The sequence below is a fragment of the Callospermophilus lateralis genome, chromosome 7 (assembly GCF_048772815.1).
Source record: "Callospermophilus lateralis isolate mCalLat2 chromosome 7, mCalLat2.hap1, whole genome shotgun sequence".
Classification (NCBI taxonomy): domain Eukaryota; kingdom Metazoa; phylum Chordata; class Mammalia; order Rodentia; family Sciuridae; genus Callospermophilus; species Callospermophilus lateralis.
Window position 1 is genome coordinate 116515054 of NC_135311.1, and position 12743 is coordinate 116527796.

A 12743-nucleotide genomic window follows, 5' to 3' on the forward strand; every position below is an offset into this window, starting at 1 on the left:
GCTTTCCCCGGTCTCTCCTCAGTGCTTCCAGGTCACTGATCAATTCTCTTTGATGACAGGTTTTTTGTGGGAACTTACAATGTGAATGGACAGTCCCCTAAAGAATGCCTCCGCCCTTGGCTGAGTCACGGTGTCCAGGCCCCAGATGTGTACTGTGTAGGGTGAGTGTTTCTCTCCTAGATGTCTCTCCTTTCCTCAGAATGTATGTACAGCTGTGGCCATGGGGACTTGGACATGTAGCTGAGTCTTCAGGACAGTGAAGGAATTGAAAACTGAGTGCATGTTTAATGGCTGTTTCTCTGCTTGATGCTCTTCTTCCTGGTACACAAAGGTCCAACAAAGTGCTGTGCATGGCATTGAAATGCTCATATTTGATTTTTAGTGTAGATTTCTGTTAAAATCAGTGCATCCTGAACTGAATTTCATTACTTAGGCATTCAACACCCTTTTGGTCACAAAACAAAAATACCTTTTGCCAGGGAAGGAAACTAAGTCCCATAGATTAGTATTTTTTTTTTTTTTTTGGATATTGGGGATTGAACTCAGGGGTACTGGACCACTGAGTCACATCCCCAGCCCCATTTTGTATTTTACTTAGAGACAGGGTCTCACTGAGTTGCTTAGTGCATTGTAGTTGCTGAGGAACTTGCAATTCTCTTGTCTTAGCCTCCCGAACTGTTGGGATGACAGGCGTGCACCACTGTGTGCTGCTTTTTTGTTCTTTTTTAAGTACTGGGGATTAAATCCAGGAGTCCTCCACCACTGAGCTACATTCTTGGCCCTTTCTTTTTCTTTTTTGAGACAGAGTGTCACTTAGTTACCCAGACTGGCCTTGCCCTTGAGATTCTCCTGCCTCAGCCTCTTATGTATTTGGGATTACAGGTTTGCACTTATTCACTCAACTAGTCATTTATTTTTTTTCCCTTTCTCTTCTCTCATCACTGTACTGGGTACTGTTAGTGGGGAGTGGCAGCAAAGGAAGCTGTTTTGTATATTGGAAAAAAGTAGAATTTGGAATTCACATAGACCTAGGTTTGAATCCCAGTTTGCCACTTGGGCTTGTGTGAACTAGTGATTGCAGATATAAAATGGGCATGCTGCTAAACTACTTCATAGTCTGGGTCATGAAGAGGAAATGGGCTGATGTTTGCAAAAGTACCTGGTAAATTCCATGGTGTTTAGTTCTTTGGCTCCAAGTGTTTATCTTTCTTCCCTCCTGAAGGTCCTGCAGTTCAGCCTAGACAGTTAGTACTTATGCACGTAAATCAATTCAAGAATGTATTATTTGCATATTGCATTTCTCTATTAACTTGTTGCTTCTCCAATAGATTCCAGGAACTTGACTTGAGTAAGGAAGCCTTTTTCTTTCATGATACCCCAAAGGAAGAAGAATGGTTTAAAGCTGTATCAGAGGGTCTTCATCCAGATGCCAAATATGCAAAGGTAAGAAAGGAGTTGGGGACCTTTTACTTTTATGTTACTGCACATAGGGAAAGTCTAAGATAATTTTTCACCCTTTTCATCATCTTTATTGTAAGCCAGTCATAATTATGCTGCTGTTTTCAGTTCCAAAGGGGTATCTCTGGGTGGGAAAGACACAGGGCTTTGGTGCTTGAAAGCTCTTCCTGTTATCATGTAGCATGCCTTGTGTTCTGACATGAAGAAGGAGATATATTCTCAGCCAGCTTTGAGACCCCTTTTCCTTTGGGATATTTATACCTGTTTGCACCTTCTATCTTATGTCATGACTGGGATATTCTTCAGGTGAAGCTTGTCCGACTGGTTGGGATTATGCTGCTGTTGTATGTCAAACAAGAACATGCAGCGCATATCTCAGAAGTGGAAGCTGAGACTGTTGGAACGGGAATCATGGGAAGGATGGTAAGTTTGGCGTTGTTGTGTCTGACATATAAGGGCCTTGGCCCCTAAAGTTTTAACTCGGCATCTCGAGATGCAGCGACCACATGTGTCCTAGTTTGAGAGTGTCAGTGTTACAAGCTGAGTTTACCCTCAAGCAAGGCTGGATTGAGCAGACTGTTTAGAAATCATGTGGTAGGAGGCTAGAGGTATAGCTCAGTGGTAGAGCACTTGCCTCGCATGTGTGAGGCACTGTGTTTGATCCTCAGCACCACATAAAAATAGATAAATAAAATAAAGGTATTGAATTGTCCATCTACAACTAATTTATATATATATATATATATATATATATATATATATATATATATAAATTTTTTTTTTAAAGGGGGCTGGAGTTGTAGTTCAGTGGAAGAGTATTTGCCTTAGCATGTGTGAGACCCTGGGTTCAGTTCTCAGCACCACATATAAATAAATAAATTAAAGGTCCATCCACAACTAACAAATATTTTAAAAAAAAGAAAGAAAGAAATCATATAGTAGTAAATTGTTGGCTGATTTTCCTGAATAGCACTCATCTGTATTTACTCAATGCTAGAGCTTCTGGTTGATCCTGCCATTTAACCCATGAAGTATGGTACAGAAATTACATTGGGTTACCAAGGAAGACTAAGATGCTGATATTAGGTTTGCAGTTTCCTTCTCTTCTTGAGGGTACTAGAGTCCTGTTCTTAGGTTCTCCTGCAGAGCTGAACCCCATGTGATGAAGGGAGAGCCTGTGGCTCACCTGTGATAAGAGAATAGAACACTCAGTTGAGAGAGCCAGGCTCTGAGCTCTGCTCCCACTGACTGGCTAGTTATTTTGCCTTCATGGAGTTGTTTTCAATAGAATAACCTCACAGGGTCATTCTGAAAATGATTTAAGAAAAAAACATTTTGAAAGTTTGTGGCTTGAAATGACTAACACAATTAAGTTGTGAATTGGATTTTGGGGCATCCTTTTAATAGGGTAACAAAGGAGGCGTGGCGATCAGGTTCCAGCTGCACAATACCAGCATCTGCGTTGTGAATTCTCACTTGGCAGCCCACACAGAAGAGTATGAAAGGAGGAACCAAGACTATAAAGACATTTGTTCTCGAATGCAGTTTTGTCAGGTGGACCCAAGCCTCCCCCCTCTCACCATCAACAAGCATGAGTGAGTCTGGGCTTCTCCAAATAGTTGTCATGTGTGATGTGCAGAGTTGTGGGCTGTTTATTACTGGGAAGATGACTGCTGGAGTCGGGGTATCTGTCTGCCAGCTCTTGGCTACTTGTGGATTATATCTCTTGGAAGTTTTTAGTTTCCTGATTACCATCTGACAGACCCCTAGAATTATGCTCAAGCGTCATTTGTCCAAGGACAAGTATAATATTTAGTCAGTGTGGATCTTCCTTGACCTGACACTGTGAAGAGAGCAACCAAAGAGCAAGCATCTCTAACAGTGTTTAGAATGTGTTTTAGGTTTTGCTATCTGTTGTTTCCAGATCACGGTAAATGAGAGTTGGACCATGCTTTTTCGCCTCCCACAACTGTTTCCTCTTGGTTCAGCTTTACAAAGCTGTAGTTGCAGCTTCTTTGAGCATCTTGTGTTAGTTTTTGCTCATTATCCTTATTGTGTTTATATCTACAACTTGCTGTTTGTCTGAATTCAAAACCTTAGAATTTCAGACTTTATGGTAACAGTGGAAGCCTCTGCCACTTCTTAGACAAAGACAAAGAAGCTACTGGGGCCTTGGTGCCTGCCATAGAATAAACAGAGTCACACCTCTCACCTTGCCTATGGCAGTGGAGCTGTCCCTAGCTTGTGGGTGTTCTAGATACTAACAGGATGGCTTTTCTCCTCCAGGGCCTCTCCTGAGACCCCCAGCAGGGAGTATGTCTTACAGCTGAGCTCCTCACATTCTTGAACCACAGCATCCTAATTTGTGAGAATGCAGCTCGAGTGTCTGTGGTCTACTCTTAGCATGTGGATGCATTTATTTGGATGTGTGTACACTGCTGCGCAGATTTTCTACGACATGCTTGTTGGCTTCAGATAGAATAGTATTGGATTTCATGAGATGTGTGATATTATCAGGGATCCTTCGGTTTGTTTTTTCCCAAAGCTGCAGATACAATAAACCACCTGTCACCCTGTGCCCAGGAGTACAGAATGAGCCAATCAGTAATGTGGTGCTAAGATCCAAGCTCCTGTCTAAAGATTGAGCTTTGTTTCAGAGGAGTTCAATCTAGAAGCAAAGGCTGAGAGTATGTTTTGTGGACTGGGATGCAACGTAGAGGCAGAGGTGGCATGAAGGCATAGTCTGGTTTGGAGGTCTCTAGGTGATTGGCATGACTCTCAATTTTTTATCTTTTTTTTTTTTCCCACTTCTCAGCAAAGGAGTGAATTTTTACCTTGCTTTTAGATCTCATTAGACTGTCTTTCTAATTATCTAAGAATAAAATAGTCAAGGAGAACTCAAGGCTGTTTAAAATGAACTTGGATCAAGATAATTGAGTAGGCAGCATGTTAGACATGGTATTGGATGTGAGGGAAAGAGAGAAAAATTTTTGGAACAGCTAAGTCGCTTCCCCACCCAGCTCCCAAGAGGCTCGGCCTCAGGGGCCTTATGTCAGAAGCACCCTGGAGAGGATAGATTAAAGTCCCTCCTAAACTCTGTTACCTTTGTGCTCTGTCCTCACAGTGTGATCTTGTGGCTGGGGGATCTCAACTACAGAATAGAAGAACTGGATGTGGAAAAAGTGAAAAAACTCATCGAAGAGAAGGCCTTTCAAACCCTGTATGCATATGATCAGGTACAGATGGCCACCTATGTCCTCTTCAGGCATCTGCTCCCCACTGTAAGGGCACAGGAAAGCTCAGCTTCCCAACCCTTTGCTGTTTTCCTTCTAGTTTGGAAGGCGGTCCTGAGGACCTGATGTTGTCCAGCCATTTCTTTGTTTCATCTGCGCTTCTCTATTCAGAAATGTTTTCCCCATCAACTCTTCTCTCTAGGCACCTTGTCTCCTTTGAGAACAAAAGCATGTTCTCTTCCATTCATTCAAGAGGTCTGAAGTTGCCACGGAAGGGTCCAACTTCTGTAAAGAAAGTATTTTGTATCTTTAAGATGATTCAGTAATTTTTTAGAAGGAGCTTCCTGCTCCCTATATCCTTCTCCTTACCAGACTTCTCCAGTGTGAATGACAGCTCTAAGGGCCTTCCTGCACCTTCTCCAGGAACCAGTTCTGTAACCTATTCTCCGTCATCATTTGACTTAGCATTTCTTTCTCAGAGCATTAGTCATTTCTCAGGACAAGAGAAGTCTGTTTCTCTCTCACTTTCTTCTGGCTACTCCTGTTTATTGTCAGAGTTCAAAGTTCTTTTTCTTTTTTCGTCTCCTGAGTCCTCATCTTTTAATAATCACTAAGGTTATTGTCATTAATCTAAATCTTTCTATTATCTCTTTATTCTGCAGTGCAGATTTATCAAAGGAAAAGAACCAACTCTGAAATGTCTTTCCTTTTTTTATTGATTCATTTTTTTTCCCCCTCTCCAGCTCTTTTCCTGGGTAAATTACTTTTATTCTACTTAATCTCCATGTCAGCATTCACCCAGTTTGTTCCCCATCTGTCTGTTTATTTCTCTCTGTGTTCTGGACTGAGACATTCCAGTTTTCCTTATAATTTGATACCCATTTCCACTCGACTTATATTCTTTCCTGAAGTAGTACCACCCATTTTGTGTGTTATCTGCCTGCAGATGGCTTTATAGTCTATCTGTACTGTTCAAGAACCATGAGCTTGCCTTTACACCTAGAGTTTTCTTATTTCCTATTGCTTTTTCTTTAATAATGTTTTTGTTGTTGTTGTTGATGGACCTTGATTTTATTTATTTATATGTGGTGCTGAGAATTGAACCCAGTGCCTCACACATGCCAGGCAAGTGCTCTACCACTGAGCTACAACCTCAGCCCTAATAGTGTTTTGAAAGAATAATATTGTCAGGAAGAGGATAAGTGGTGGTCGACCCTGACCCCCACGTTAGAGCTGACAGTTTCCCCACCAGTCCATGCAGTACCAAGCTTATTGTTCCAGGAAGAGGCAGGAGCACATGTAGTTTTTATCTCTTCTGAGTGTGATCCAAAAGAGGTCCTAGAATTAATACAACAGGAAGGATGCTATTTTCAAAATGTGTTAGGCACTGTTTTAGGTTGACAGTTTATCTTTCTAATGACCCTATAATATAGGGTCTATTACAAACCCAAAATTTACAGATGGGGAAACCAAGGCACAGAGCTTCTCCCACTTCACATACCACAGGGTTATCTCTGTATAATTGGAGCCACTGCACAGATAAGTGTTTGATACTTGGGAGAGAAAAACTATGCTAAGTGGTCCCTTGTCTTCTTAAGGACATCTTGGGAAGGTGGTACTCATGCCCCTTGGATGCAGGTTTGCTCTTATAAAAGATCCTTAAAAACCGTATATGAGGTGCATGGTCAGCTTGCTTCTATTCAAAAATCTTACAAAATGTAGTTATCTTATGGGGCCTTTTCCTTTGAGGTATGGCTTAGATTCCAAATTGATTTCCTCTTTACTGATTCAAGGTTTGACTCTTTATTCTGAGGTTATTTTTTCTCCCATCCTTTTATGTAGCTGAAAATTCAAGTTGCTGCAAAGACTGTCTTCGAAGGCTTCACAGAGGGTGAGCTCACGTTCCAACCTACCTACAAGTATGACACCGGTTCCGATGACTGGGACACCAGGTAGGTCAGGGATAAATTCAGTGGATTTAACAAATGGAAACCTGGGAATTCTGGGAAGCACTTGCCCTCATGGACTTAAGAAGGACATAAATTTTCTCTCCTTCCCCATGTTTTCCACTCTGGTCAAACATTTTCTATCAGTATTTGTTGATGAAGCAGCCAGCCTTCCCAAATAATTTCTTTTAACTGTCATAAGCTTTGCTCCATAATAAGTCTTTTTAAATTTTTTTAATATTTTTATCTGGTGTTGAGGATCAAACCCCAGTGCCACACACATGCTAGGCAAGTGCTCTACCTCTGAGCCACAACCCTAGCCCCATAATGTCTTGATACTGATTTACTTTTCAGCTGAGCTTAGGGTGATGAGATGACTCCAACTAAGCTTGTTCTTGGTCATTACACAGTACTTAGACTCTTTTTATTAGTGCTTACTGTGTGCCACACACTATTTGAGACACGTTATTATCTCATTTAATCATCTCAACAACCTATTGAGGTAGGTATTATTTATTATCATCATTGTATGAGATTGGGGTTGAGGCATAGAGAAATCAAAAAGCCTACCAAACAGGCAAGTGGTGGAGGCAGAACTTGAACCCAGGCAGTAGGAGTTCAGCCTATCCCCTTAATCACCGTCCTTGAAGGCCAGGCCTACTCTCATATCACCTTTTTAAACTCTCCTAATCCTCACAGGAGGATGAAGAGTAGAGAATCAGTCTGAACTGTGTTAGACTTTGAGCTTTCATAATTGCTTTGGATAATAACCCTGTTATTTGGATACATGTTATTTCTTGGTGGGCCCAACTTGTTCTGCTGTCTTAGATCACTAGGCCACATGGATACAAAGTCTTTGCCTCATTGTTCCCTGCCTGAGCCAGAGCACTAGCCAGGCAGTGGACCCTGCTGTAGTTGCTGTGAGTTTCCCCAGCATGGACTTTGCATTTCAGTGAGAAGTGTCGTGCTCCTGCCTGGTGTGACCGGGTCCTCTGGAAAGGGAAGAACATCATTCAGCTGAGTTACCAGAGCCACATGGCCCTGAAAACCAGTGACCACAAGCCTGTCAGCTCTGTATTTGACATTGGGGTAGGTGGGCATTGATGCCTGTTATAATCTTTCTGTAGGGAATTTGTTTTCACATCAGGATTATGTTTTGTCTTTTTGGTCTCTACCACCACCCTTAATATGAGGATGTACCTTTTAAAATTTGTCTTAGTTTAATAATTGTTTTGGTATCATTCTGTGTATTTCCACATACTTGGAAGATTTGCTTTTTGGACTGTATTGTTCCAGACCTTTCTTTATTCATTTATAAATGAGTCTATCAGTATCCTTATAAAACAAACAGGATATTTTTATTTTTCTCTTTCTTTTGGGAAAAGAGTTCACATTGTACATATTGTTCTGAGAACATCTCCCCCATATATCTTAGACAGTCTTTCCATATCAGTACAAGCAGAGCTACCTCATCATTTTAAAGGTTGAAAACTATTCCATAGTGTAGGTGAACCATAATGCATCAATGATCATTTAAGTTGTTGCCAAAGCTTTGCTATTATATGCAGTGCTGTAGTGAACATCCTTCACATATATTTTTGTGTATGTGTGAGTATTTCTATAGAAGGAAATGACATTAGAAAATTGTATTTTATCTGGGCACAGTGGAATGTGCCTATAGTCACAGCTACTTGGGAAGCTAAGGCAGGAGGATTGCTTGAGCCCAGGGGTTCAAGGCCAGCAAGGGCAACATAATAAGACCCCCATCTCAAAAAAGAAAAAAATTTGTGATTTTTAAACTTTATTTTATTAATTTATACACACTAGGGATTGAACCTAGGGGCACTTTACCACTGAGCTACATACCCATCCCTTTTTATTTTTTGAGAGAGGGTCTCTCTGTAAGTTGCTGAGAGTCCCACTAAGTTGCTATGGCTGGTTTCAAACTTGTGATCCTCCTTCCTCAGCCTTCCAAGTTGCTGGGATTACAGGTATGTAGCACCATGCCCAGCTCAAACATGTTTTCATTTCATAGAAATATCTATTGATATTTCTCCATCAGTGACTTCTGAGATGCTTTTATTACCAATTTTCAAGGTATGGACAGAAGCATATCAAAATCTATGAGGATGTGTATAGTTTGAGAAAAGTCAAAATTATAATTAATTGTTACTGGAAAATGAAAAAAAATTATAATTCAAAATGCAGAAGAAAGAGCCTGACAGAAATCTTCCTGGCTGATAGAGCATGGGTTAAAAAAAGCCTGAGAGGGCTGGGATTGTGGCTCAATGGTAGAGCGCTAGCCTCCCACAGGCGGGACCCAGGTTCGATCCTCAACACCATATAAAAATAAAGGCATTGTGTTGTGTCCATCTACATCTAAAACATAAATAAATATTAAAAAAAAAAAAAAAAAAAAGCCTGAGAAACACTGCTTTAAATCAGAGCTCTAGAAAAGTTTCCCACTGCTAGCCTGAGGGTGGCAGCAAGCAACATAGACCTGGGCACTGAACCTCTTTCCGCCAGGGGCCAGATGTGACAGAATTAGCTGCCAATTAATTAGCTTTTACTCCTGTGTTTTCTTTCTGCTATTCAGGAAGCAGGTGACTTTTTAACCACAGCTTAAGGGTCCTTCTAAGACTATTGCTAATTAGGTTCTTTGTTAATAAACTAAATTTATTTAGTTATCTACTGCTGTTTCTCAATGCTATGAATGCCCTCTATCCAAAAAAGAGGAAGTGGGTAGAAGCCTTGGTACTTAGTTTCTGATGTTTCCCTTCCAGGTGAGGGTCATAAATGAAGAACTGTACCGGAAGACTCTGGAGGAAATTGTTCGCTCCCTGGATAAGATGGAAAATGCCAACATTCCGTCTGTGTCTCTCTCTAAGCGAGAGGTAGGAAAGACATGTTAAGAATATTAGTAATGGGCTCTTCTATTGCTAGTACTTGAATCTCCCTTTTCTACTAAAGCTTAGAATTTCTGGAGGCTGTTAGACTCTAGACTTCCTGAAGAGGCTGTTTCTAGATAAAGCAAGGCCAATGATGCTAGCTGAGAAGAGAGAGGTTGTTGGCTTAGGTTATATTTATGTCCTCATCTTCTAAAGCAGAAGATGATCCCAAATGTGCATTGTTTGATTTTAGAATAACTCGTGTGTTCTTGCAATGGAATTGTCTTTCTATTGATGCTTAAGATTAAATCAATTCTGAATTTTTTTGTTTTTACATAGAAAAGTAATGGGCAGTAGGGAAGTCCAATTAGATCTAAAGGTTTTTCATGAAAAGACTGCAGCATAGGTCTTTCAAAGTTGACCAAACCACACAGTCAATCAAATGGAGGCTATGGTAAAGGTATGTTTAATGCTATAGATGTCCACCTACTTAGAGGGGTGAACTTGAGCTTCATATTAATGGGTGGAATTTTTGAAGCATATTTTGGAAATGGTTATGGATATAGAAGATATAAACTTTGATTCCTTTGGGAAATGTAAATTTACATGTACAACCTTGAGATTTTAGAGTTTTGGATTAAACACAAAAAACTGATCTTTAGTGGTAGCTGTGTCTTCTGAGGTAAATACCTAATGCAGAGACATTGAAAAGAGATGGTCCTTTATTTTCTTCCCAGGGTAAGGATTGTGTAGTTGGGTTGGCCAGGCAGGTGGCCATGGAAAGGGCACTGATTCTGACTTGTTGGGTGCTTGTTCTTAGTTCTGTTTTCAGAATGTGAAATACATGCAATTGCAAGTAGAGTCCTTTACAATTCATAATGGACAAGTACCCTGTCAGTTTGAATTCATCAACAAGCCTGGGGAAAACTCTTTCTGTAAGCAGTGGCTGAGTGCCAACCCCAGCAAAGGATTCCTCCTGCCAGGTAAAGTTTCTCTTCTTGGTTCCTGGTTTTTGGTTTGGGGAATGCCCTACCCTGTTTTTGCTCATTTTCCTAAAATAAGCTTTTTTGCTTCTGAGTGAAAATTTTATTTTAAACCCAATACCTGAACTCATCCATAAATAAAGTATAAAATGACAAGGAGCATGTGTTCAGTTTTAAAAATATTTTCAACCAGGCACATGTTTCATAATTTCTCAGAGTAGACATTGGATTACTATAAAGAAGATGCTGCTGCCAAGGAGCCATTTCCCCTGTCTGTCTTGGTGTCATTAACTCCCAATGATCTGCTCTCAAGGAGAAAGATAATGGGGTAGTAATCCAGAAATTTATTCTGGTTCTCAAATGACTTCTCCTTTGCACCCTGCAAGTGGCTGGGATTTTAAGAAAGACTAAGAGTGCTTTGTGGACAATTCATAGGCTGATAACTGCATTACATTTCTACTGGATCAGGTGTCTTCATCTTAGCTGACGCAGGGAAGGTTCTTTTATTCATGCCTTCTTGTTGATTTATAGGTGTTATTCAGTACTTGAGTTTTTTTAGCATTTGTCTATTCAAATGCTTTTGTTTGTTGTTTTCATATTTCCAGTTGGACTATGAACTTCTATTCTAGTGCCTCCTGAGTTCTGAGCACATAGATACTGGTTGTTGGGTGATACCTTTTATTTCCTTTTCCTAATTCTTTATGCCTTACTATTTTCTCCCTATCTCTCCCCACCCTTTCCTCTTGGCCTTTCCTTAGCCAATATTATTCTTTTTCAATATTTCTGCAGATTCTGACATTGAGATTGAGTTGGAGCTCTTTGTAAATAAGACCACAGCTACAAAACTCAACTCAGGTGAAGACAAAATTGAGGACATTCTGGTTTTGCACTTGGAAGGGGGAAAAGATTACTTTTTGTCTGTGTCTGGGAACTACCTGCCCAGCTGTTTCGGGTCCCCCATTCATACACTGTGCTACATGAGGGAGCCAATCTTGGACCTACCATTGGAAACTGTTAGTGAGCTGGTGAGTAACATGCTACAAGGAAACATCTAGAACTGTGTGGTGCAGCCAAGCCAAACAGGGTGTTCCAATGCCCACTTGCCTAGGGAATTAAGACTTCTTCAGCCTTCTAGAGCTTGCTTAGTGTGTCAGTTACATATTTTTGTGCATCAAGCCACCCCCAAATTAAAACAACAGTGAGTCATTGGTTTTTCTCCTGGTCTTGCCTAGACTCGCTTGGCCATCGTAATCAGGAGGCACCTGTGATGGTCAGAGGGTTGGCTGCTAATGTGGCCTCCCTCCCAGGTCTTGGTGTTGGCTGCTCTCTGGGCCCCTCTCTCCACATGGCCTCTTATCATTCAGTGGGCTAACTCAGGCTTCTACACATGGTGACCAAAGCACGAGAGCAGAAGGTATAAGGGGTTTGGTGATATTAGCTCCAAACTCACATAGTACCAATTCTACCATATTTTATGGCCCAGAGCAAGATGTGAAGCCAGCCCAGATTCTAGGGGCAGGGAAAGACTCCATCTCTTGATGGGAAAAGCTGCAAAATGTGGCTGTGTTTTTGAGTTTTTTACATCTAGGAGATATCTCAGTCTATTCAGGCTACTCTAACAGAACACCCTAGAATGGGTGGCCTGTCAACAACAGAAATTTGCATCCTACATTCTGGAAGCTGAGAGGTCCAAAAATAAAGACACCGACAGATTTTGTGTTTGGTGAAGGCCACTTCCTGATTCATAGAGAGTCATCTTCTCATGGAGTCCTCACATGGCATAGGATGTGAGGGAGATTTCTCGGATCTCCTGTAGGACACTAATCTCCTTCATAGCCACAGAGTCCCAAATACTTAACCACATTCCCAAATCCTACCTCTAAATATGATCACATTGGTCATTAGGATTCAACATATGAATTGGGGGTAAGGGTTAAACATTCAGTATTTAACAGTATATTAGAGAAATAAATCCTAAGATAATGGAAGTTCCCTGACCCATGATCTTATTCATTTTTTAAAAAAATCATTACCTGGTAGATTAGCATCCTAAAATAAATTTGCTGAGATCTAAAAGGCTCTTATGGAGAGAATTCTAATGCAAGTGAACTAGTTTGGGGCAGATTTATGGTAATATGTATGCTTTCTTTTCCCAATGCATTTTTTTTATTTAGGGACTCTTGAATTATCCTCTCCATTATATAGATGAAAACAGAGATCCAATCAAAGAGAGTG

At 40.7% G+C, this 12743-nt stretch overlaps 1 protein-coding gene across 8 annotated transcripts in view; it reads left to right on the forward strand.

Annotated features, from left to right (window-relative positions):
* Inpp5b (inositol polyphosphate-5-phosphatase B) overlaps nucleotides 1-12743 on the forward strand; it is a 54559-nt gene that overhangs the window by 35959 nt on the left and 5857 nt on the right. For 7 of the 8 annotated variants that reach the window (XM_077109934.1, XM_076860717.2, XM_076860715.2 and 4 more), the window contains 10 exons: nucleotides 60-161; nucleotides 1329-1443; nucleotides 1765-1881; nucleotides 2866-3053; nucleotides 4583-4694; nucleotides 6534-6643; nucleotides 7591-7726; nucleotides 9421-9531; nucleotides 10346-10508; nucleotides 11298-11533. In XM_077109934.1, the coding sequence (XP_076966049.1) occupies nucleotides 60-161; nucleotides 1329-1443; nucleotides 1765-1881; nucleotides 2866-3053; nucleotides 4583-4694; nucleotides 6534-6643; nucleotides 7591-7726; nucleotides 9421-9531; nucleotides 10346-10508; nucleotides 11298-11533 (1390 nt within the window). The remainder of the gene's footprint in view (nucleotides 1-59; nucleotides 162-1328; nucleotides 1444-1764; nucleotides 1882-2865; nucleotides 3054-4582; nucleotides 4695-6533; nucleotides 6644-7590; nucleotides 7727-9420; nucleotides 9532-10345; nucleotides 10509-11297; nucleotides 11534-12743) is intronic. The other variant, XM_076860718.2, reaches the window with a different exon arrangement.